At 38.0% G+C, this 26,193-nt stretch overlaps 1 protein-coding gene across 1 annotated transcript; it reads right to left on the bottom strand.

Moving 5' to 3' along the window:
- Positions 1-13,875: 13,875 nt before the first annotated feature.
- LOC131860160 (uncharacterized) lies at positions 13,876-15,579 on the bottom strand. Its single transcript, XM_059214533.1, has 4 exons — positions 15,352-15,579; positions 14,904-15,150; positions 14,155-14,417; positions 13,876-14,052 (listed from the first exon to the last, which is right to left on the bottom strand). Exons 1-4 carry the CDS (start codon positions 15,577-15,579, stop codon positions 13,876-13,878), a joined length of 915 nt encoding a protein of 304 aa, XP_059070516.1.
- Positions 15,580-26,193: the final 10,614 nt, after the last annotated feature.

The raw sequence follows: 26,193 nt of genomic DNA, 5'->3' as shown, positions 1-26,193 counted from the left end.
AGGAGGCAATAAGTCGATTAGCTATGGTTTTGTCTTTCATTGTTTCAATTTACTAACCATTGCTTATAATGATTTATTGTGTGCATTGTGTTTTCAAGTATAGGTACAATTCACAAAGCACGATAGTCTTGGAAAAATTGAGAATTCTTGCCTTCTTTTTCTTTGCTCTAAGTTTTTCCTTTACAGCTTGAACGCTCAATTTTTTAGAAACTTTCATCAATTGTTTAGGGGTCATCTTATTTATGTCGATGATAGAGTCTTCCTCATCTTCCTCCTCTATTTCATCTTCCTTTTCTTTAGCCTCAACCTGAGAGATGGTTGTGGTGGTGAGTTTTGCTTTCTTCTTTTCACTCTCCTTTTCTAAATCTAACTTCCTCTTTATTGGAGGAGTGTCCACAATTGTTTTCTTACTTTCTACTTTCTTCTCTTCCTCTACACCTTTTTGTGACAAAGGAGGTTCATTGTTATTAGGATTTATTGTTATTGAAGTTCTATGAGGTTTATCTTCATAAGGTATATTTTCAATTGTGACTTCATCTTCATCAGGATGCTTAGTTTGATCAGCTCCCTTTACCAGTGTAACATAAATATCAACAGTTGATTTGGGTTTGACCGGTTGCCCAACATCCTTTGTTAGATTAGAAATATCTGACACAACATTTTGTATGATATCCTCAACTATGAAAACATGAAAACCTTCAGTAGAGTCTTTTTATTTATCTTTCCCTTTGTCAAGGGCAACTGCACCTTGGTCTTGTTTTGTTCCCTTTGTTATTTCTTCTTCAGCTTCCTTTTGTTGGCTCATGATTGTTTTCCACAATGAAACACTCTCTTCATGTACAACTTCAATTTCTCCTACAACCACTCTCCTTGTTCTATTCCTTAATTTTAAAATGTTGAATACATGCTTTAGCCACTAATTAAGCTTGATCGAAGTCTAAATCATGTTGCACTTCCATGAGTGCTTTTATCATGTGCTCTTTCTCAATGGCTAGGGTTGTTTTCCATCTCCCTTCAATTTGATTCTGCAAACCTGATGGAATTATTCTATATAATTTACTAGGAGTTCTATAGAACTTATGCAAGTTCCAGATAAGTGCTTCTTCAATTTTTCTTTTGTCCTCCTCGTTACAGAGGGAATATCTTCTCCCGACGCCAAATAGACCTCCATAATATTTGATCCCATGGACCAATTCATCAACAGTTGGGACTATATTTCTACCACTTCTTTTGACTTCTTTTATTCCCACATCAGATTGGGTGTCGGTGTTATCACCCTCATTTTCATCCTTCTTGGGCTTCTTTTCAGCCTTTGTGTCAACTTTCCCTTCACTCTTTTTCTTTCTTGCATATGTTACTCCTACCAATCTACCTTTACTTGGGGAAGATGCGGGAGTATTTGTGTCATTTTCCTTTGTGTATGTTATTGGCTTGCTAGATGCAGTACCCTTGGGTTTAGTCTTTGGCATTTTCTTCTTTTCTCCTATTTGTTCTTAATCTTTATTTGATTTGGCCCCTGTTTGTTCACTTGTACCGGTGGAAATAGTGGAACCAAATGCTTCACCTCCATATTTTTTGTCTAGAGTATCAATCATTTTCTTTACTCTCCTTTGTATGATGGGCTCATTGAGTTCCCTTTTTATTTTGGAGCTTTCCTCCTCACAAGTTCCAAATCTCTTTTCTTTCCTATCTACCGGTTTAGACAGTAACATGTTTGCATAAACTTTAATAATGTATGCCCGACCTCATAACCCATAGCAGGTACCCAAAAGGTTCTAGGTTGAACCACTTGAATAATGCAACAATCGGTGTCTACAAGAAAGCAAATGTTGTCCTTGTACTTATGAACTATACCGGTTGGGATTCTCTCTCTTTTATGCATTCTGATTTGAAACTCTTTAAAATATCCCCACATTGTTTCTCCAAACCTATCTCCTAAATCCCTAATCATTTCACCTATCTGAACCATGATAGGTTTTTCTTCAAACCAAACTACATTACCCTTACCAGGAAAGAAATTTTGTGCATAGAAGAATATACATACCACTAATTAGCCATACTTGAATGATTGCTTATTTTCCTTAATTCTCTCCATGTTTACCAAAAATTAACTTCTAATCATCTCACAAATATCATATGTTGCATCCTCCTTGATGATTCAATAGGCTACATGTATAGCACTGCTCGACACACTGTTCATGTGGCTTGACTGATAGACCATATAACCCAGCACTACAGAAGCAAACCTCACTTCTGCATTCTCAATGTGAGAGATTGCCATTTCTCTCCTGTCACATCGGGATTGAGTTAACTGAGTGAACTTAGTGGATGATATTGTTCTTGGGGTTAGTGCTTCACCAGTTGCGCTAAACCCTATTACTCTTTGAATCACATCCTTTGTGATCTTGATTAGTGCTTCAGCTTCCAACAATAAAAATTGATTATGCACTTTGCTTAATACATACTGAACCCAATCGACATGAAATTGAACGGGAAAATCAACAGCATTTGACAAACCCTTGGTCTTCAAATGCAAATATTCTACCTTCAACAGATCATGACACAAAACCCTTTGAATTCATTTCAAATGAATTTTTCTCCAAGTTCTTCAAGCTTTCAATGGATGAAGGAGTGAATATCTTCAACCAATAACACACTAAAGGGCACAGAGGATAGGGCATTGGTCATGTCAATCTCTCCAGCCTTCATAGGATGCAGCTTGAACTCGGGTTGTGGTTCTTTAATTGCTTCAACCATCATAGGAGTCGACACAAAAGTTGCCATGATGAACTTCAAACAATTTTTTCACAAATAGGGTTTGAATACCTTCTTCTCTATGGTTTCTAATCACCACTATCACACTGCTTGATCACTTTGCACAAATAACACAAGCAAGATTTTGATCGCCTTAGGTCGCACAAGAGCTCAAGAATATTCACAAGAAAGCAAGATAAATGAAATGTATTGTCATTTCCTTATTTATTCGTTAAGGTTTATCGGTGCTTTGATACAATGGCTAGTTTGACCATTTACAACTTAAGGTACACCGATTTACTTCTTATCGGTTGCTTGTTACTGATACCGGTACACAAACAACATTTTTACTAACCCACAAAAAATTTATCAAATAAGAGCTTTAAACAAACTTTTATGCATCTTAACTATGTTGATAAACATAACCTTATATCGGTCAAGGGGAATCAATAATGATCTTACCATATGTGCTCCCCCTGAGCATCGGTATGCCTAGTTTGAAGAGGAACTGTCATCACCGGTGGTTAATGACTTAGTTTTAGAAGGATTCTCTCCTTCTTTTCTTTCTTCCTTCTTAATCCATGTCTTTTTCATTTCATTCCTCACCTCTACAATTGTCTTCTTTCCTTTCAAGTCATTTTGTCCTTTCTTCTTGCCAAACTGATTCCTGTCTTTAGACCGGTTGTAGGATTGGTTCCTGCATTCTCTGGCTAAGTGACCGATCTTATGGAAATTGAAACATGATATACCAGTTGTCCTCCATGGTCCTGCATTATTTCTCTGACCCATTCTCATTCTATAATTTGATATACCATGACCATGATTACCATAAGTGAAACATGTGGTATTAAATTGATTACTCCTTTTATTAGGTTTGACCGATTTGAATGGTGAGATTGATGCGTTTGAATTGAACATGCATTCCTCAACTTTGTGTCCATATTTATTGCATGTAAAGCAATATCCATTAAATCTTCTTCTATTAGACATGCTACTAGATCGAGATCTGCACTTATAAGCAGTGTGACCATACTTGTGACAATTATAGCAATAACTATCAAAGGTGAAAGACTTATTTTGACTGACCGGTTGATTTCTATAGACATCAGACTTATGACCTGATTTACCACAATGATTGCAAGAAGATTTAGAAAACTTCATACCTTTCATTCCTAAATTGTTCCTTTTATCATTCTTCATCCTTTTGGATTTATATGATTCTCCAATTTCCATAGGACCTGTATCAGAGTAACCAAGACCATTTGTCTCCTTTGTTCTCCTCTAAGCTTTTAATTGTTCATCTATCTTCTTAGAGATTTCATTGAATTTTCTCATCTTTTCATTTCTCTCATTTGTATCTTTCAACTTATTTTTGATTTGTTCAATCTCTTTCATCATCTTTTCCTTTTCCTCTACTTTTTCATGCATATGCTCATGCATTGCTTCATTCTCTTGAGTGAGAATTTTGATTTCTTCATCTTTTTCAATGATGGTTGCATTATTTTATCTTAGGGCTTCTTCAGCAAGCCTTTTGGCTTTTTCAGCTTTGGACACAACTTCTTCTGCATCTCTTTTTCTTTCATCTGCTATCCTGTTGGCTTCTAGTATTTCAGTCATTCTCAGGGCCTAACTTTCATGCCCTCTTTTCAGATCTATGATTTCTTCAGTCAACTTGATTTTTTTTTTCCATCAATTCTGAGACTACTTCTTCGGATCCACTCTGTTCAAAGAGTTGATCTATGATATATTGACTCTCACTTAGTTGTAGAGCTAGTTCCTTCCTCTTAGCAAGTGATTTTCTCAGTCTCTCCTTCAGTTGAGCAATCGCTTCATTAGCTTCATCAATCTGCTTTTGATATCGGTATTCTTACATGATCTTTTTCCTCAAGCTATCAAACTTTTCTTCAGGTACCAATTGTTAGTATTAATCGATGACTGAGAGGGGGGGGTGAATCAATCATAATAGTTTATACACAATTCAAACTTTCAAACTAACCGGTCTGCAACTATCCTTCCATATTAACTTAAACAATGTATTGACCATGAAAGCAAAGAACATCAAAGAAAAGAGATTTGCATACATAAATAAGTATCACATAACACCAACAATTATACATGGAAACCCTCAGTTAGAGGGAGAAAACCATGGTGGGGATAGCCCACAATCTCTTTTACTGCAGTGAAAAAGAGTGCCTTGTTAAGAGCTTACAATCAGTTCTTTCTGAGAACATCACCCTATTAAAAGTGATTGGTATCCAGTTAAGAATACCTTAGAACCTGTTAAAGTTCACCTTGTTAGAGGATTTTACTTCATATTAGAAGTGACTCTGTTAAGGGATTTTACATAAAGAACTAGTTATGGTTCACCCTATTAAGGGATTTACAATGTTGCAATTGTTAGAAGGCAATAAAGATGATTGATATGTCTATTGACACTACCTCTATCTCATAGATCCACTTTGCCTGCTCTGTTCTTCTAATCAGTTTCAGCTTCACCAATTCATACCTCTATCGCCTACACTCTGTTCTATACACCCTTTACACTTACTGGTTAGCCGATTAACCCCTGTATGTCGATCTACTTACTTCTTAGCCGGTTAACCCCTATATATCGATCTAGGCACTGCTTAGTTGGTTCATCCCTTATACCGATCTACTCACTATCGATAGGAATAAGGACTCTTGTTCTTTACCGGTTACCCTTGACTCCTTTATCGTTGGATTGTGGAGACTTAGAAGATGATGTTGCCAAAAATGACAATCATTTCATCGGTTATACAAAATGCATCATAATGCCAACAAAACGTTCAATTGGCTCAAGGGAAGACAAATTAAGCTAACTGGTTTGTCATTCAAGATGATCGGTGTTAAGGTCAGATCTTCAAGTTGGCTATTTTGATGATGATGTAGTCACAAAAGGTGACTTAGGCAAGAAGGCTTGAGGTTCTATGCAAACTAGAACCCCATTGTCAAATAGGAAAAGAGGCTTAATGGAAGTACTGCAAACTGGTATCAAAAGAAGAACCGGTAGTGAAGAGCACAGTGGTACACCGGTGAACACAGGTTGTAGGATGATATCCTCCGGGAATCTCAAAGCGGTAATCGGTAAGCTGGATGCGATGACTATAGGTAAGTTAGTCATGGCGAGATATCATCAAACAAATGGATGATAAGTGAAGTCTACTACAGTTAACAATCAGTTAAGGTGAGATTTGTGTGGATTTTCTAGTTCACATTTAAAAGACTAAACTCGACCTAGAAGTTGCTATTTTTGGGGGATGCGGTGGCAGATTTGGATGAGTAGTGGGTGGATTTATTGCAAGGTGCACAAAGAAAGAGATGGAGTTTTTGAATTTGAAATCTACAGAGATCTGTGATTGCATTGATTAAGGAAACACCTGAAGGTGACGACAAAGGGAGTATAAAGTGTTTTGAGCTCATGCAAAACATTTTGATCATGAAAATTGCAGAATGCAATTCTAAGGAGAGGTGATCCAGCAAGATGAGAAAAAGGTAGAACTATTAAGTGAATACCAGAGTTGTGAAGAGAGTGTGCAGAGCTTGAATAGTGAGCAGAGCAGAGTGTGTGTGAAGAAGACCAACATAGTGTAGAGTTGTGGGTATGAGAAGAGAACTGGTGTAGTGCAGAGTAGACACAACTGGTGCAGACAGAGTATGGGATTCATTGTGATATGATCAAGCTACTAGTAGCTATTCTGGAAAATCAACTTCCTATTGTTCTCTTATAATTGCAATAGTAAAATCCCTTAATCGGGTGGACTTTAATAGGTTCTTTTGTAAAATCCATTAACCAGGTGACATCTTAAATGATGTTCCTAAGTCCTTTAACAAGGCTACCTCTAACAGGGTAAAGGTTCAAACAGGCCTTAAAGAAAATCCCTTATCTGGGTGGCACCTAACAGTGTCTTTGTAATCTCCTAATAGGGATGGGTCCTCACTAGGCATACTCCAGAAGAGTGCATATTTTGTGAGTTTCTACTCACACCGTGGTTTTCTCCCATTTGGGTTTCCATGAGATAAATCTTTGTGTTCTTGTGTGAATGGTTATGTGTGTGGATGTAGCTTATTAATGCTGCTTATTTTGTTAGGTATTAAGTTTGAATAGAAAACTTGATTAAAGTTAAATCTATTATTACTGGTAAAATGTTGATTCACCCCTCCCCTCTCAGCATCGGTTGGGACTATCAATTGGGCTAACGTCTACCCAAAATAAGGTTATAATGTAAAGGTCCTATCATAACATAAAATAAGGTGGGTATAGTAATTGGTCCAATCTTTAAAGGTAATATAATAGTGCCCAAAGCAATTTTAATAAATCGAGACTACATATGTTGAGTATCAAATTGGTATAAAAAAGAGTCCACCTAATACCAACACCATTAACATGAACAATTGTCATTTATGGATTTGTTAAGTTTATTACTTCGGAGGTAGGAGTTCAAGTGACTAAAATGTAATATTCAATGAATCTACACAAATATGATCCATCTACGGATGTAAATCCATAGGCCTAATAGAGAAGTCAACAAAATCTTATGAAGGAATAATTGAAGCATACCTTGATAAACCAGAGAAGTTTGAAGAAAATTCCATAGTGAGATCTTAGCTGGAGTAACATGAGGTTGCTTGGTGAGATCATATATACTATCTTGCTTAACTAAAGGTTAAGGAACTTGAGAAAGATTCAATTGAGAAGGTGGTAAAGAAATGTTAGATAGATCAACATCTTTCTTATTTCATCTTGTGTTGTATGTATGAGCAACAAAGTTATAAGAAGTGTTTCTAGATTGAGTAAATCTTGTGAAAAAGTCAGAAGAGTTAAACTTTCAAAGGGTCTTCCATAAATAGACTTAACTTTCTTTGGAGAAGGACTATCCACAATCATGTAAATGATTAATCTCTTACATCTTTCAGGGGCAACACAGACAATGATGATGTTGATGGACTTTTTATCCTCCAAGGGAGAAGAGTCTAGGTGTAGGCTATGTTTAGTGGATTTACATGTAGAAGGAGACATCTCTATGAAAACATCTAAGAGATCATCTAACACATTAAAGTCAACCTTCAAGAATATCTTATCAAATGCATCAAAACTTTGGAGGAAGAGATCCTAAGACATTCACCTCAGGTTCACTAAAATATAGAGGGGATTCACTACCCTCAAGATAACAAGGTCTCAAGGAGAAAATAGCCCTCAAGTATCTCACTTAACTAGCACTCTAGTGAGATAGGGAAAATAATATAAAAGGGAGAAATCAAACCATACTAACTATGCTTATAAACAAAAAACACTAAATAACCATAACATATGATACAATAAAAATATTATGACAATAGAAATATAAAGCTTAGGATATGTAATTTTTACTGTTAAACTGGTGAAGCATCAACCTCGGATGTCAGCACACCATGAGGACATCTACATGTCATGTTGTACAGTTCGTACAGATAGAGATTAGAAAAAACCTTGAAAATGTGCTAGGGATTTCTCCATGCTTCATGCACTTGTTCATCACATACACACACTAAGGGAAAATTGTTAGGGTTGTATAGGGGTTTGCCTCAGTCAAACCCCTATTTCAGTGTTTCCACCTTCATGGACAACCAAATAGATAGGTTGGATAAAAATAGATTGCATAATATAAACAATCCCCACTTAATGGATGAAAATACCTATTACTAGAGATAAAATAATAAATGAACAAATAGAAATAGATACTAAATGCACTTAGAGATTGATAAATAAGATTATTTAATAAGATGAGAGATTATAGAGCGTTACACAACAAAGGCCCCTCTCTTGAAATGAAAGCGTGATTGAAAGAAAGAGAAGACTTGCTTGTTGTGAGTAGATTTCAACAGAGATTTGTTGTGTCTGAGAGAGAAAGAGGTTGAATAGCTAGAATGTGAAAATGAGAGAGAAAAGATGAGTTTTGTTTCTTGGAATGGGTGAATAGCCATGATGGTATGATAAATGAATAAGGTTCCGATCAACTACTAAGAGAGGGGGGTCAATTAGTAGATAGAAAACTGATTAGACTTTCACTAATCTCAAAATCAACCTCTCAAGTCAAACTCTAAACTGACTAGTTTAAACACTAAACTGTCAAATGCAATATTATTGACAAGTAAACTGGTTAACTATTATAAAATTGAAACTCTCAAAACCTTTTAACCAAATCATTCGAGTACTTTACTGACAGTAGTAAAAAAAATTTCAGATTGTTGTTGGCTATCATATCATATCAAAGTGGATTTAGTAATTAAGCAATTTAACCATAGTAAACATAACCACAAAAGCATTCACCACTTGATACAATATTTTTGACATGGAAACCCAAATGGGAAAAACCACGGTGGGGATGAATACCCACAAGTTCTGAACTCTTCTGAAGTCCATCCTGTTAGGAGCCAAGCCTATTAAAGCTTTACAAAAAGTCATGTTAAGAACAGATCATGTTAGGGACCACCCGGTTAAGGGATTGACTATAATTCTCTATTAGAAGCAATACCCTATTAGGAGTAACCTCGGTAGAGGATTTGAAATCCAAGTTAATGGACCACCTAGTTAGAGGATTTAGACAACACTAAGCTTGTTAGAGATTACCCGGTTAGGGGATTTGACTGTTGTAATTATTATAAAATAACAGGGCTTTGTTGATCTGTTTGAATAGCACTACACTTGCTTGTTGAGATCCTTTTCATGCTCCTATCTACCTTTACACATACTGCAGATACATTATCAGGTTCAGCAACCACACTCTCTTACTCTCAATCACAAATTGCCAACTATACAACAAAACAACTCATCAACCTTATAAACAAATAAACAAGTTGGTAACACTTCACAAACCTAACTATCTCATAGAGATTACAAACAAATCGGTTCAAGTATGACCGTTGGATTATATAGCAAATTACATAGAAATAACTGCACATCATTCAAGATAACCTTGACCACTCCTTCATCACCACTTCATCGAACTCTATAACTCATCACACAGTTTCCATTACATGTAATGAAATTACTCATTCCCAAGACAAATACCATTATCTCTACACACCATGAATCATTTAAAACTTTTCTCATACAACATGCATACATGTCATAGTCTTTGTCGTTCATCATTTGATCATAAACTGCTTCAATAGATTCACCAAGCTCCATTGATTAGGGTTTGGTCTCAACTATAGGTAGGGTTACCGGTTCATCTCTCCATTTCATAAGTAATACCGACTTCCTCTACATACTCACCTACCGGTTGCAGTTCCCTTTACTAGCTCTTCCTACTGGTTACAAAGCAACATTATTACCGATTAATTGACATCAATATCAACATAACATTTCATTAATGCAATCTTCATGCAAATGCCAACAAGCCATTTCAAATGCATTTATATGAAGGGAAACACATTGAAAGAGGTCTGATGTGGACTATTCCCATTTGAATTTGGAAAAAAAATGGGATGTTTGCATGTTGCATAAACGTTTGTGTGCTGCAAACTTGTTTATGCGTCGTAAATTTATTTGTTCATCAGATTCTTGTCTAACCAATTGATCCCATATTTGGACAATAGGCTGATAATAATTCATGTTTTTAATCCATGAAATTAGAATTATAACATCTTGATCATAAATTTTGTCATAAAAGAACCAAGCTCAATGAGAAAGTGTTAGAAATGTACATGGTGCAATTCGTCACACTACACAAATACATATAAAAAATCAATGAAGAAAATCTAAGGTCTTTGTGAAGGTTTGATAGGTTATTATTTTGTTTCATACATTAACCTTAAACTCTATTGAAGTGACCGTTGAGTGTGAATTTGATACATTCATTGCATTGTTTCCTATTTTCATCATCAATAGTTTAGTTTGTAGGTTTTGTATATTCATTGTGGATGTTGCCTGGTACTCTAAGATATTAATAGCATTGGTTATACCTTCAATGTGAGTATTATTGGTGTATATTTGAATTCTTTAATCATTTTCACATTTGAAATTACCCATGGAGTGGGAGTTAGAGGTTGCATACGTGCTTTTTTTGATGTCTTTTTATATTGTACATTGTTGGGAGTCTTGAATTTCTTTATTGCATGTTTAATTTTTTTTACTTTTGAGAAGTTATTTATGTAGGCTAATATATACAAAGGTACTTGTGATTGTGGATTGTGTTTTATATATTGATGGCATAAGGTTTAATTTTATAATGAGCATACCTTAGTTTTGAGGCATAGTTAGTTAGATATGTTAGCAGCCAGTTGTGGTTGCTATTCTAGCTATGGTGATTAATTCAAGTGGTAGTTACTTATGCATATTTTTAACATTGGATTTAGTGTTTATGTTTATATATCAATTTGAGGTGGTATTTATGATTCTATGTGATATTTAATGGGCATCTCCTTAGATTGGATCTTATCTTTTGTGCACTGGCATGATGGAGGATGAGAAGGTTATTGTTTAAGATAGTGGTCACTTTGGTTATTGTTGCAAGTATATTGATGGATCACACATGGAGAAATCGAATGTATTGATGGTAACATGATAACTTTAGGGATTGTTCCCTTGATGTTTAAGTTTAGTTTTAACCCCTTATACATTTTATATAACAAGTGGGGCAATTTTGCAAAAATATATGTTGCTCATCTTGAATAATGGTTATAACATAAAATTAATACATATGTGTGGTGCACATAGGAAATCTATGGATGAGGGCATCACATTGTTAAACATTCTTGGGATCACTTTATTTTTAATATACAATAGTGGGATACATATATAATATGGGTTGTACATTGGAAAAACATTTAACGTTGGGTTAAATGTAGTACCAAAAAGGAAAAACTTAGTACTAAAAATAAAATGAGGGGGAAATGTTTTTTTAATCTCATTGAATTAGTCACATTATTTATAAAATATTACTTGGTTATTTTGTCTAATCTTATTTCTATAAAAGGAAGCACATGAGTAGTTGTTAAGATTGGATAAACTAACCCTTGGCTTGTTGGCGAAGGTTGGATTGAGCATCTCTTTTAAGTTGCATATACGAGGATAGGAATTATGGATTGGGATGTATAGTTACATGATCCTTATTTTCTTGTTCACATGGAATGCAAGTAGGTACCTTAGTATTTTATGTGCTTTATATGTAGACTCTCCCAGTGTATTATAATCTTTGTTCATTAAATAATACATTGAGTGTGTGAGTCCTTTTGAAAGTTAGGTTCTCTCTTAATGAGAGTTTTTTCCTAGGTTATATGTGTTAGAATCAAAGATCATTGAGAGGGGGGGTGAATCAGTGATCTGTCAGAAATAAAATCCACAAACTTATTCTTTATCCACCGGTTAGCAATGCATAACATAAAAGAACATAAATAAGCAACAAATAAACCACAGATTCACAACACCACAATTTTTACGTGGAAACCCGGAAAGGGAAAAACCACGGTGGGGATGGAACCTACAATATTCATATACTATGGCCAGGAGTACATAAATATTACATAGATGTGGAATGCACTTGCATTCAGGCTCACTGCTTAAAGCTCACTGCTCAATTTCAATGACCCGAAAGGCTACAACCTTCAGGGAAGTCTCATTGACTTACAATTTGATTACAATGACAAAATATAATAAAATGAACTCTGAGATAGCATCTGACAATGCAAGAATGAGTTATGGTTAAGCATTAGATCTCTGACTACCCTCACTCTACAAATGATTTGTTTATGTCTCAGTCAGCTACTTGATTATCTGTAAACCAAATGTGCACATGAAACTGCACTCAATCACACCAAAATGAATCACCATAATAGAATTACACCAAAAACCAATCACCAAATCAATCTTATATATCTGGTTCTAACATAAAAATAATCTCCTTCAAGTCATCTTTAATAAGTGTAACGTGTAGTCACATGTCAGCTTCAATCTTGAACAAAACATAGCATCAGACCAAAAGAATATAATCACATGCTTCCTAAGGATCTTCCCATTCACCAAAAACATGGGATTAATCACCAAAGTCACCACAATCATCGGAAGTCTTTCTAGACCAAAACCTTATTGAGATAGCCTTGAATTACCAGTTAACTGCCTACCATTTAACTCCTGCTTCTGAATAAGATGAATCATGATCTTCAAATCGAATCACCAAGAATAGTTGCCATCAATGACAACCCTAGACCAATAAGCAACTACCGAAAGTCACCAGATGAGTTTCAATTTCCAACAATCTCCCCCTTTGGCATATATGGAAACACTCATGAAAAATGGTTAAGTGTTGAAACCTGTACACTAGATCAAGAATAAAGAATTCTAAGGCTCCCCCTTAGATCAACAATCCAAAAATATGCATCACCGAACTGTACACTCCATACATGATCAATCTGTACATTTTTTACCTTATCTATCCTCCTTTGATAGCAATACAAAAGATAGGGTGTGCAAAAAAATATTTTGTACATATACACACACACTGGTTGATCAAATATATACATGCTTAAGGACATCTGTATATTCCATCTTAAGGAACCCAAGATAGGTGTTCCATCCTGCCCGCAACTTCTCCAAAATTGAAACAAAACCATTCAAAATATAAGTATGAAATTCTATTGCTGCAATCTCAGTTGGAGTCTCCTGAGACATATTTTGAATATAGTCCATTTTATGATACACAAAGGTGTCTAATCGGGGACCATTCAGGTTCCAGAGTTCACCTATCTGCCTAACCATTCTCTCTTCTCCTCAAAATTCTTAATCTGCTCCATAATAGTCAAAATTTGGCCTTCAATAGTGACGGTTAAGTTAGCTATAGGATCATAAGCCAGAGAAATCTGAGCTAACTGACCTCTTCAATTATCTATTTGCTTATCTATTTCAGTAGTAAAATTTATCAAAACTAGACAATACTTATAAATTTTACCACCTTCTGTTAAGGCCTCATCAATTAGTTTTAATTCCTTTTCAAGTTGGGCCTTATCATTGCTGATCATTTGCAAAAATCTTTGAGCTTTGACATCTTTAAATTTTTCCATAGCCTGCCTAGCTAATGCCTTGGTCAAAGAATCAAACTGAGTGGATATATGATATATCAAGTTCTAAAGCTTATCAGATGAACTGGCATTAGCATCAAGTTGTAGTTCTGGTACCACTTGTTCCAAAACTGAAACTATGTTCTCAATGAGTCTCTTCTCTTCTAATTCATATTGTGCTAACTCTTGACTGGCTTGCACTTGGAGAGAAACAACAATAATCATCCTTTCTGCCAGAGACATCTGATTGAAAGGTTTGTCAAAACTGATATTAAACCGTGGAAAGCTCCCTTGGCCTTGAAATTTTTATGTGTTAATTGCCATAAGGATCAAAGTTTTTGTTACCTTACCCTTCCCTTTATCTGATTCCTCCAATTTTTCTTCTTCCTTTTTCTTAGCCTCAACCTGTCCGGATTTGTCTCCTTTGAGTGCCTCATGTGCACCGTTGTCATCACTTGGTGCACCAACCTCTATCTCAACAGATTTATCATTCTCTTTAACAAGCTCAACCTCTACAGAATCCAAAATTTGTTTCTCTACAACATTATGAGTGTCCTCCTCCTTATTTACATCATTTACCGAAGGATTCTCTAACTGAGTGGCTTCATCTTGTGAAACAATCTCTACTAGCCAGTTCTTAGTGAGAAACTTCTTCTAGATTGTACTCATTTCTCTCCTTATTTCTTCTACTCTTCCAACCATCAGGTTGTTGACTCTTTGCTTGCTCCTGAATTCTTTTTTATTTGCTAACAAAATTAATCTATCAATTTCTTCAATAGTGATACTTGTGCACTAATTAACCAATTCACTCTCCTTTATTTCTCTATCCATTTGACTAGCAGATTTTCTCCTAGCATCAATTAAACTGTATAGATATTTTGGAAGATATTTTTTTAATTCAATCAATGCTTTACTAAATACATCCATATACAAAACTACAACTTCTTCAATTTGTCTCTTATCCTTATCATCCACATTTTTATAATATACAGAAATGTTCTTCAAATTTCCATCTTTAATAATTTCATTTATTAACTCTTGCATAGACAAAGGAGGAATAATATGATACTTGGTTTGGGAGGTCTCCATCTTACCGAATTCTATTGCCTCATCCAAGTAAGATTTTATCTTCTTTCCTCGCTTAGGCTTGCTCGTCGGTACAAGATCAAACTTTGCCTTCTTCTCCTTCAACCCTTTCTTCTCAACATCATATTGAGGTTTTTGGATTATTCTTGCAAACTCTCCTTTCTTTGGGGCCTTTGGAATATCTGTATCTAACTTTGTTTCAGATGCCACTAGAGAAACTGCCACATACTTCCTTTGGGGTTTCTGCTTCTTCCTCTAGAACACCTTTATCCTTAGCAGATGAACCAAAGGGTTTTGATTCAACAAGAGGTGTCTTCACCGGAATGGGAGAAGACCCTATCACCTTCACTTTGATTGGAGAAGGTGCAATCTTTTGTTTCTTTGCCTTTTCAACTACATCCCTTGCAACTTTGACTTTTTCTCGAGGGTGACCTTCCTCAACAAGGATTTCCTTACTATCTTAGCAACTTTTCTTTTCCTAGCCAGTTCGATGAACTTGGTGTGCAGTTCCATTGATTTTTCTTTGCAAGTTTCAAACTTTTCTTCTTTAGAATCCGCTAGAGCATTAAGCAGGTGTTGTGCATAGGTATCCAAAGTCCCTGCATCAACCTCATAGCCCATAGGAATTATCCACATTGTCTGGGGTTGAACCGCTTCCATGAGACATTCATCTTTATTTACCATGAAATCGATTATCCCCTCATATTTTTTCACAATTTCCTTGGGGATTCTAACCCTCTGCTTCATCTTGTCCTGAAAAGTCTTGAAGAATGCCCTTAATCTAGCATTTTGGTTGTCCCTATTACCAAGCCTGTTAAGACTCTACTTTATCTGTTGGGCCATTGGTCTGTCAAAAGCCCACTGCACTCTACCGATTCTAGGGATCTGATTCATGAAGTAAAGTGCTAGACAGATAACCAAGGAACCAAATTTGAAGACATGCTTTTTATCTTGCTTAATTTTCTTCAAATTTATCAACAATTCCTCCAACAGACACTGCACAGATCATAATGAGCGTCTTCCTTAACCATCTGGTAGGCTGCATGGATGGCAGTGCTGGAGACAAAATTTAGTCGGTTAGATTGATATCCCTTGCAACCGATTACCATCACAACAAACTTAACATCATCTTCCTTGATTGTGTTGATCTTCATTGAACGCCCATGAAACTCTACACCGGTTAACTTGTCGACAGCAGGGTTTGTGACTTTGCGTAGCCCTGACTTGTCACCGGTTTGATTCAAACAAGTTGTCGCCCTAATTTCTTTTGATGTGATTTTATAGGGTTGGTCTAGCCATATAAATTTTGCATGAATTCTTCTCAATACATACCTCACCCATTCATTTTCATCGAACGAAAAAAAGTTCACAAATTGAGTAAAACTCTTTCTATGCAACTACACAAATTTCGGCTTGGGGTTGATGATTTCATCTATGATGTTGTCGGTATATAGGTCCAAGATATCCTCAATGTCAGTTTCTTCGATCTCACAATGAATATAGGTCTGTACATCATCTACATGCAAAACTTCATGCCAAATGGAAGAGAAATCTCTAACTGGGTCGACCTCCATGGATTTGTAGGGGTGCTTCTTGAACACAGGATGGGTTATATCCTTAACCTCAACAACTAGTAGAGTAGCAATGAAAGAAGAAGATGCCATTTGAAATTTTTAGAAAACCAAACTCATAAATGATTTTCGAAAAATACCTCAACTGACTGTCAAATGCCCTAGATCACTTGCCGGATTGCTTTTATCTCTCTAATCGCCTAGAAGCCTTGATCGTCTTGTTTTGTAGCTCAAAAACACTATTCACAAAGTGAAGAATAACTCTTGTGTTTTCCCTTTTATCTTTGTAAACCCTAATTTTACTTTGAAATAAATGCACCTCAGATATCCAACTGGATGCCCTGTTTAACTACCAGATGCCAAAATCATCCATCTAAATCCTGTATATCAACTGAAATTTGATTCCTAGCATTTTTAATCCATCGACTACAGGCCAAATTTGTATCAGTTTGCAAGATTGCCTCATCAAGGGGTGTTGCAAGATTTGCATGAGTTTTCCTCCCCCTAAGGCCAAAAGCCCTAGTTACCAGATGAAGGTTTTGTATCAGATTCAGGTACAAATCCATTATCTGCCTTAGATTCATCCTTCTTTACCTACATCTTCTTATGTTGATCTTTGACCTCATCTACCTTTGCCTTTCCCTTTTCATCTGATTTGTTCTTGTCTATCAGAGCACTTTTTTTGCTTCTGCAGTACTTTACAATGTGATCGATTTTGATGTTGCTTTGAAAACAACATTATTCTGCATAAGTCTGAAGTTCATCTGATTTGGTCTTGTACTACACTAATTATAGATATGTCCAAACATTCCACAAGCATAGCATCTTTTGTTCTGAAAGTTATTCATTGTCGCTCTACACATATTTGACTTGTGTCCAAAGTTATTGCACATGAAGCACTGATCGGTAAAGGTAGGAACATTATTCATTATATTGTTATTGTTCATCATTCCATTATTCATCTTACTTTTGCACTGACTTTCCATATGAACAAACTTATTGCAAGTAAAACATCTACCATTGAATTTATGAGCATTAGGTTATCTTACCGGAGGATTCTTTCTCTTCTTCTAGTTAGGTTTTGCATTGCCTTGTCCAAATCCAAAGGATTCACCTTTCTCAAATCCTAGGCCTCACATATCCTTTCCATGCCTCTGACTTTCCAACATCTCATCAAGCCTTGTTGAGATAGATTTGAATTTGTCTTTGTATTCATTGGCAGTAGCAAGTTCATCCCTCAAGGTAGCAATCTATCTTTCAAGCTCTTGACCATTATTCCTTGATTGTGTCAACTCAAGCTTCAACTAATCATTCTCATAAGTAAGCCTAGAGCATTCATTATTGTATATGGTGAAAGTGGATAACAATAATAACGATATTGAAAGGCTAAATGAATTCAACCACAAAACCCTAGCATAACAACAAAAAAGATCCACCATAACATATGAAGATTACCTAAGACAATGCAAATCAAATGAAATCACAAAGATTATACCATCACATGTCCAATAGGGTTTGGATCTCCATTCTTCCTATCTCCATTGATCTTGTTTGATATATTTGCTCTCAAATTTTATGTGCACAACAGCTCAACAAAGAACGGAATGTGGTTGCAAGTAGGATCGCATATGCCAAGTAGTCAATTGATCAAGTAGTTAGAATGATTGATTAGGGTTGATAATGAAGGAAGCATCTCCTTATATAGAAGACACTATATGAAATGGAGGGATAAGATTGAGAGGTGTAAAAGGAGGTCAGCTATGATTAGAGGGTAGGTAAAAGAAATAATAAAATAATGAAAGGGGTAGGTAGTGTATGAATTAAGAGATGAATGACATGTATCATGGTTAGAAAAGGTTAATGAATTAATTAAATAAAGATTTATTTAATTAATAGAAGAAGTGGGATCAATTAAATAAATAAGATATTTATTTAATTTAGGAAAAGGATAATTTAAATAAATAAATGTATTTATTTAAATGAGAAATAAGGCTAGAAGAGGATAAATGAATTAATTAAATAAATAAAGATTTATTTAATTAATAGAAGAATTAGGCTAAAGTAATTAAATAAATAGAATATTTATTTAATTAGACTAGACAATTTTGGGTGTCTACATTTTGCCCCTCTTTGAGACAATGCGGCTTGTCGCGTTGTTTCAAAGAAAATAAGATGAACTGATACAGAGTTGCCCTAGGATGGGAATGATATGCCCCCTCGAGGGATTGGATGAAAATGTCTGAAAAGATCGCAGACAATCTCTTGATAAGAAAGAGAGGCTAGAATGGACTGATCGGATAAAGTGATAGAGTCACGGGATAATGAAGACTGACTTGGGAAACGAGGGCTAGGGCAGTCTATAAGATAGACCACGAGGGGAATACATCATCATCATCATCTACACATCCACGAGAGCAGAGTGTAGAGTGAAATAGAGCAGCAGCAGTCAGCAGCGATGGCCTTTGTTCACAGATTCGACCGTGTTCGTCGATTTCAGAGGCTAGCAGAGGCAGGAGAGCCAGTAAGTACCGCAAAACCTCCTTGTACTTTGATGCATTTATTGTTGTCATTAATGCATGGTAGATAGGGCAATAAATGTGCTTAGGTTAGGGTCCAAAAATATCAAAAAACATCCAGGCGCGTCTGTGTTGGTGCCAGGCGCATCCATGCTCGCGAGGCACGTCTGTGTTAGTGCCAGGCCCGTCTATGATGGAAAACACGTCTGTGCCAAATGCGGCCGCGTCTGTGATGTGTAGGCATGTTTATGCCAAGAAGGCATGTCTGTGTCACCCAGGCATGTCTGTGCAGAGCATAGGCACATCTATGCAGTCTTCAAGCGCATTTATGTCAGGTAAGCGCGTTTGTGTCCAAAAATGTGAATTTGTGTCTTCTAGGTCAAATCGGCAGTTCTGTGATGAACATACGTTGTCGATTGGATAAGCTACTAAGAGGATACACTCAAGCGGGTCCTCTAGGGAAGACTAGGATAGCAAATAGGGCTAGGATTGACAATTCTATGATAGAACATACGTTGCCAATTAGGAAACTACTCAAGAGGATTCACTCAAGCATAGGCCCTAGGATAGGATAGATCAAGGCACTTTGTGATGAACAGTGAGTACCAAGATATAGTACTTTGTGATGAACAAGGAGTACTAAAATATGAGTAGCACTTTGTGATGAACGGTGAGTGCAAATGTGAGCAGCACTTTGAGATGAACAGGGAGTGCAAAACACGTAGCACTTTGAGATGAACAGGTAGTGCAAAACACGTAGTACTTTGTGATGAACAGGGAGTACCACTAGGATAGAAGCAACACTTTGTGATGAATAGTGAGTGTCACTAGGACTGAGATGATTGATTTGCTTGATTGCAGGAGTATTTGCCTATGTTGGATTCACGGGAGAGACTCCCATCGACTCAGAGGTTGCGACCTGAGTTGACAGTCGAGGACCGAGTGGCCATTAGGGCTATGGGACTGAGACATATTTTGTATGTGCCTGAGTTTCGGGCGAACATGGGACTGCTGACTGCACTGGCGGAGAGGTGGCACTCCGAGACTTATACATTTCATTTGCTGATGGGTGAGATGACAGTCATCCTTGAGGATGTATACAGGATCCTGAGGATACCGATCGACGGGGAGCTGATTTCGTACGATCGAGATGGAGACAGGGAGGCCCTGAGATGAGTGTTCCACAATCCAGGACTGGAGATGAGGGTTGGACATGTGGCTTGGGACACCATGACTACTACAAGATTGACGCTGTTAGCAGTGATAGGAGGAGCGATCAGTGGGTTCTTGTGTCCTGATAGAGCGACACGAGGGTTGGCTGTGGGCTAGGGAGGTGCACTGGAGACACTGGTGACACAGCACACCAGATATGATTGGGGACCGTGTGTGCTAGCACACATGTATTACGAGCTGCATCAGTTTGTGTACCACGGGTCAGTGGGATTGGGCTGCGAGGTCACATTGTTACAGGTGTGGGCCTATGAGCATCTGCCAATGACGAGATCGATACATTTCAGAGGTAGAGGTCACAGGCGCAGTTTTGTACACTTGCATGACATGATCACTTCGCAGCCACGGATTGGCAGGTTAGAGCACTGGCAGCGGGTGATTGATGATATTGACATGGTCATATGGAGGCCATACCTGGGATGTGAGCAGTGGGAGGACGATGTTGTAGAGATTCCCTACACCTTCCGGAGTAGGTACCTGATTGGGCGGATGCCCTATGTACTGGAGAGGCAGTTAGTGGACAGGGTGGGCAGGCAGTTCTGCAGGATTTAGCGGATGCCATAGGGTTCAGGCATGTATGCACAGACCGTCGGGGATCAAGCGCAATTTGGGCCCCTATTATCATATGATCAGGTTGTGACACAACTAGTAGAGATGATGTCTCAACCCTGGGACATGTGGCCAGAGATTGAGGATGCTGGCATGGATGTCGAGTACACAACATATTGGGCTGAGCATCCATTCACATGCCTGATGGATCCCGGAGAGCTACTAGATGGAGATGGTGGTGGGGATGGTGATGATGATGGAGATGATGGGGGCAGAGGCCGACGGAGGAGGAGGGGGGTAGTTGGAGAGAGGAGGGTGGCACCGCGGAGGGAGGGTGGAGAGGACAAGTAGGCTTGGGTGGTGAGAGGTCGCAGTGGATTACCGCTATAGGTGCCAGCAGCACAAGGTCCCAGACAGGTGCAAGTACAGGGACAGATACAGGGACAGGCACCAATACAGGTATAGGCATAGGGGTAGGCACCCGTACAGGAGGAGCCACAGGTAGAGCCATAGGGGGCTGAGGCAGAGGAGGATGAGCTGACGGAGCTGAGGGAGATCTGCCAGGGATAGGCAGATGAGATCCAGGAGTTGGAGAGAGAGAGGGATAGGCTCAGGAGGCGGCTTAGAGATACTGAGCGGGAGCGGGATCAGGCCATTCAACTCTACATAAAGGCTGAGACAACACTGAGGGCTGGGAGGCAGGCGGCAGAGGACACAGGGGTCGGATATGCCTATGTTCTACGGGCAGGGGAGGAGATCGGTTACTGGTGGGATCTCTATTATGGTGCGATGCCAGCTGATCAGTGGGCGAGGAGCTTCCATAGAGCATCGCGGACAGTGACAACTATGGGAGGGAGCCGAAGGAGACAGACATCTAGTGGTGGGGTTATGGGTCCTCCACCACCACCAGATAGAGGAGATAGGAGGGATGATCCTGGGGCGGGTCCTTCGGGGGCTCAGATTCCATCGAGGCCAGGCGGCTCCAAGGGAGGGAGTTCATCATAGCCATAGAGGGCTCCCTATGTATCAGTATTGTACCATTTTTGTTATGATGATGTAGACACCTTCGGGTGATTGTAGCCATATGATTTTGACATCATTGTATCATGACACTTTATATATATATATGAGATGATTCATCTTTGCGGCAGCTATATGCATGTGTACCTATGTGATGAGATGTTTCATGATGTATGTTTCTATGTGATGCTTATGATATGGATGCAAATATGTACATGAGGAAATGCAATATATTTTTTTGTTCTTTTATGTTTTACATGTGTATGCAAATGTAAATGTGAATGTATGTAATGCAAATGAATATGATAATGCAGATGTAAATTGTGCTAACATGTGTTGTGTGCAGGATGTGATGCAGTTGTGATATCTATATGTATATATGAAATGCTTATATGTGGTAATGCAGGTGCAACTACATGAAATGCAAATGTTTTTGGTGTGTCATTATACTCTGTCATGTGATAGCAGGCTACGCGGACTCGAGAAGGACGATGGAAGTCAATCAAGAAAGGGGAATGAAAGATAGAAGATATGAAAGTGAAAGAGATTCTTGTGCATTATCATCATTGAGCTTTATTATGGCAAGTAGGTTATGACAATCGAGGCATATGTTTGACCCAGAAAGTCATTGTACCTGTTTGCATGGAGATAAGATAGTCACAAACAAGGAATGCCCCAGTTCATACTAGACTCACAGTGTCCTCATATCCTTGGACAAGTCATAGCATTACTAAAAGACAATCCACAGACAGCAAATACAAATAGGTGACGATACCCCATCCTCACCTTTCTAGTCAAAGACATCCTAGAGATAGAATCTCTAGTCAGAGACATCCCGGAAAAGCTAAAAGACATGTCACCAAAAAAAGATGAAATCAAAAGAAAACCAAGACTCGACACCAACATCCACTATAGTCCTCAAATTTAGTGTCTCTTGTCACTTGTATAATTTGATTGTGGTCACAATGTTTACTTTCACAAAAAGGATAGATAACACTGAACCATATGTTGTCTGAGTCTGTTGAAAGATTTGATTTGTTGAAGTCCATTGTTGCTGTTGTGTCTCATCTGAAACTGACTGAATCCATGAAACTGATACTTTATTGTGGAGAAGATGAAACTTTATTGCGAATCTATGATGCAAATGTTGCTTTATTGCGAATTGTGTGCGGATAGACTGAAGGAAGCTAGAAGAAACTGTACTCCTCGAAACATGTGATGTTCTCAGTTCCACACCCATCACTAGATGTAGGATTTGCCTTAGCCACAGATAGGATCTGATTTATTATGGATGGAAAAGGAGGTGAAAAGGGAAATTTATTATGAATGGCTAACCAATCTTGGGTAGATCAATAACAAGCCATAATGGGAATGGGTAAGTTTATTATGAACGAATAGGTTGTGAGTGTGTGCAAAGTGAAAGGATGAAAGTGAATCCTGAAGGAGGGAGGAGCAATGTCTCTACGCATTGCACTGGTGACCCAGTTTTCACCATGGTACTTGTCCAGGGTGCCACCGAAGTGGTTTTCACCGTTGGACAAAATTATTTCTCTTTACTTTTTTCAATTTTTCAATGTTTTTTTTTTTTTTTTGTGTCACAAGGCGCCTGTTTGCCAGGTTTTCACCAAGTAACGATTTTTTTGTTTTATAATTTTATTTTTTTTTGTATTTTTGAAATTTTTGATTTTTTTTGTATTTTTGAATTAGGATATTCCAAAGAGCTATGTGTAGAACCTGCGAAGGTGCATGCTATTGATAGGATCCTCCAAAGGTTCACCTTCTATAGTTGAGAGCTGATATGCACCAGATCCATATGCTGTTGTGATGATGTAAGGACCAAGCCAATTTGGTTCAAACTTGCCCTTCTTCTCTCTGTCTTGCTGATTTTTGGGGTTTTCTCTGAGAACCAAATCACCTACCTCAAATGTGCGAGACTTGACCTTGTGATTGTAGTTGCAACTCATTCGTTGTTGGTAAGCCTTGAGATGATTAAAAGCAGTTTGTCTTCGTTCATCCAGTAGTTCTAGTTCTTGTAAGCGAGAGACCCTATAGTCTTCATCACTGATAATGTTTTGCAAAGAAACTCATAAAGAGGGTAACGCGACCTCAACAGGCAAGATGGCTTCAGCGCCGTAGACAAGTGGATAGGGTGTAGCTCCTGTAGGTGTGCGGACACTTGTGCGATATGCCCAAAGTGCAGGATTAAGTTGGATATGCCAATTACGGCTAGCGTCATCGACTGTCTTTTTTAGGATTTTAAGGATTGTCTTATTAGACGCCTCAGCTTGACCATTACCTTGGGGATAATATGGTGTGGAGAAATGATGGGAAATATGGAAGCGGTCACAGAGTTCACGAGCATCCTGATTTTTGAAGGGACGCCCGTTATCAATGATAATGGAAACATGAATACCATTTCGGCAAATGATATAGTTGAGGATGAACGTAGCAATCTGTTTTCCAGTGATTTGTGTGAGAGGCACGGCTTCAATCCATTTTGTGAAATACTCTATGGCAGTGATAATGAATTTATGACCATTGGAAGAAGGAGGGTGAATCTTGCCTATGAGATCGAGTCCCCACTGACAAAAGGGCCAAGGAGACGCAATTGGTTGAAGTTCTTGTGCTGGCGCATGTATGAGGTCTCCATGAATTTGACATTGCTTACACTTCTTGACAAACTAATATTAGTCTTTTTCCATATTGGACCAATAATATGCAGTCCTGATGAGTTTCTTGGCCAAGGTAGGACCACTAGCATGTGGACCACATATCCCTTCATGCACTTCACATAACGCAATTTGAGCTTCGTTACTTTCTAAACATCTAAGAAGAGTGCCATCTAGACCTCGCCGGTATAGGATATCAGCTAAAATGACATATCGAGAGGATTGGCGAATGAAAGTGCAACGTTGGTTATTTGATAAATCAGGAGGTAGGGTATTGTCACGAAGGTATGTGAAAATGGAACCATATAACTGGGACTCAAGACCGACAACACATATCATCTTAGTAGGAATGATTTCATATGAAGGAACCAAAAGGTTATCCACCAAGAACTCATAGCGGGTCTCATTTGGAGGTAGATCGATCAGTGAAGCAATTGTAGCCATGGCATCTGTGGCACGATTCTGCTCTCTTGGTATCTGCTCAAAATCTATCTTTGTGAAGTGTTGTTTCAGGTCATCCACCATTTGTTTGTAAGGCATTAATTTTTCATCTTTTGTTTGGTAATCATCAGTTGCTTGATGGATTACAAGTTGAGAGTCCCCAAAAACACGAAGTTCCTGGATCTTCCACTGAACTGCAATCCGTAATCCAGTTGTTAATGCCTCATATTCCGCTATATTGTTAGTGCAAGGAAATGATAAGCGGTATGATTTTGGTATAGAATCCCCTTGAGGAGTTATAAAGAGGATGTCAGCTCCTACCCCATGCTGTGTGTATGAGTTGTCGAAGTACAGTTGCCATGGCTTTGCATGTGACATTGTTAAAATGGATTCATCTGGAAATTTTGAACTTAGAGGAACATCATCTATCATGGGAGCATCTGCTAATTGATCTGCGATGGTTTGTCCTTTTATTGCTTTTCTGCCCACATACTCGATGTTGAATTCACTCAGGATCATTACCCATTTGGCTAGTCGCCCAGTAAGTGTCGCTTTATCGAGAAGGTATTTCAATGGATCGATTCTTGCAACTAGCTTAGTCTTATGAGTGAACATGTAATGTCGTAATCTCTGTGAAGCAAAGACCACGGCGAGACATGCACGCTCAATTGGTGTGTAGTTTAACTCATATCCCACCAATGTGTGATTGATATAGTACACTGCTTTTTCCTTGCCCTCCGCAATTTGTTGTGCTAAGAGTGCCCCCAGTGCTGTTGCAGTAGCTGATATGTATAGTAACAGAAGCTAATCTGGAACTGGTGGCATCAGAACTGGCAGATTCAGAAGATAATCTTTGAGTGTCTGGAAAGCCTGTTGACAATTATCATCCCATTTGAATTTGATGTTTTTATGTAGCAAGTGCTGAAAAGGATTACACTTATCTACAAGTTGTGCTATGAATCTTCGTATGGACTGGAGTCTGCCTTGTAAGGACTAAAGTTGACTGATATTTCTTGGTGGTTGCATCTCCAAGATGGCCTTGACTTTTGTTGGATCAGCTTCGATTCCTCTTTTGGATACAATGAATTCTAGGAGCTTCCCGGAGGTTACTCCAAAGACACATTTCTTGGGGTTTAATCTTACTTTGTATTTTTCCAACCGATCAAAGATGACTGAAAGTATGTCCAAATGTGTATTTATGTCTATTGATTTGCCCAAGAGGTCGTCGACATAATCTTCCACGGTTACGTGCATGAGATCATGAAAGATAGTAGTCATGGCTCTTTGATATGTAGCACCTGC

Source organism: Cryptomeria japonica, chromosome 11 (genome assembly GCF_030272615.1).
Source record: "Cryptomeria japonica chromosome 11, Sugi_1.0, whole genome shotgun sequence".
In the NCBI taxonomy this organism is placed as follows: domain Eukaryota; kingdom Viridiplantae; phylum Streptophyta; class Pinopsida; order Cupressales; family Cupressaceae; genus Cryptomeria; species Cryptomeria japonica.
Note: the sequence above shows the minus strand (reverse complement) of the source record. Positions and strands in the feature narration are given on the sequence as shown.

What these genes read in the sequence shown, in the direction of transcription:
- LOC131860160 (XM_059214533.1), bottom strand. Translation starts at nt 15,579, where the DNA reads ATGGTAAATAAAGATGAATGTCTCATGGAAGCGGTTCAACCCCAGACA. An exon ending in AAAGAAAAGTTGCTAAGATA is followed by an intron (nt 15,151 to 15,351) that starts GTAAGGAAATCC and finishes AAGGTGTTCTAG; the next exon opens with AGGAAGAAGCAGAAACCCCA. An exon ending in CAGATAAAGGGAAGGGTAAG is followed by an intron (nt 14,053 to 14,154) that starts GTAACAAAAACT and finishes CCTTTCAATCAG; the next exon opens with ATGTCTCTGGCAGAAAGGAT.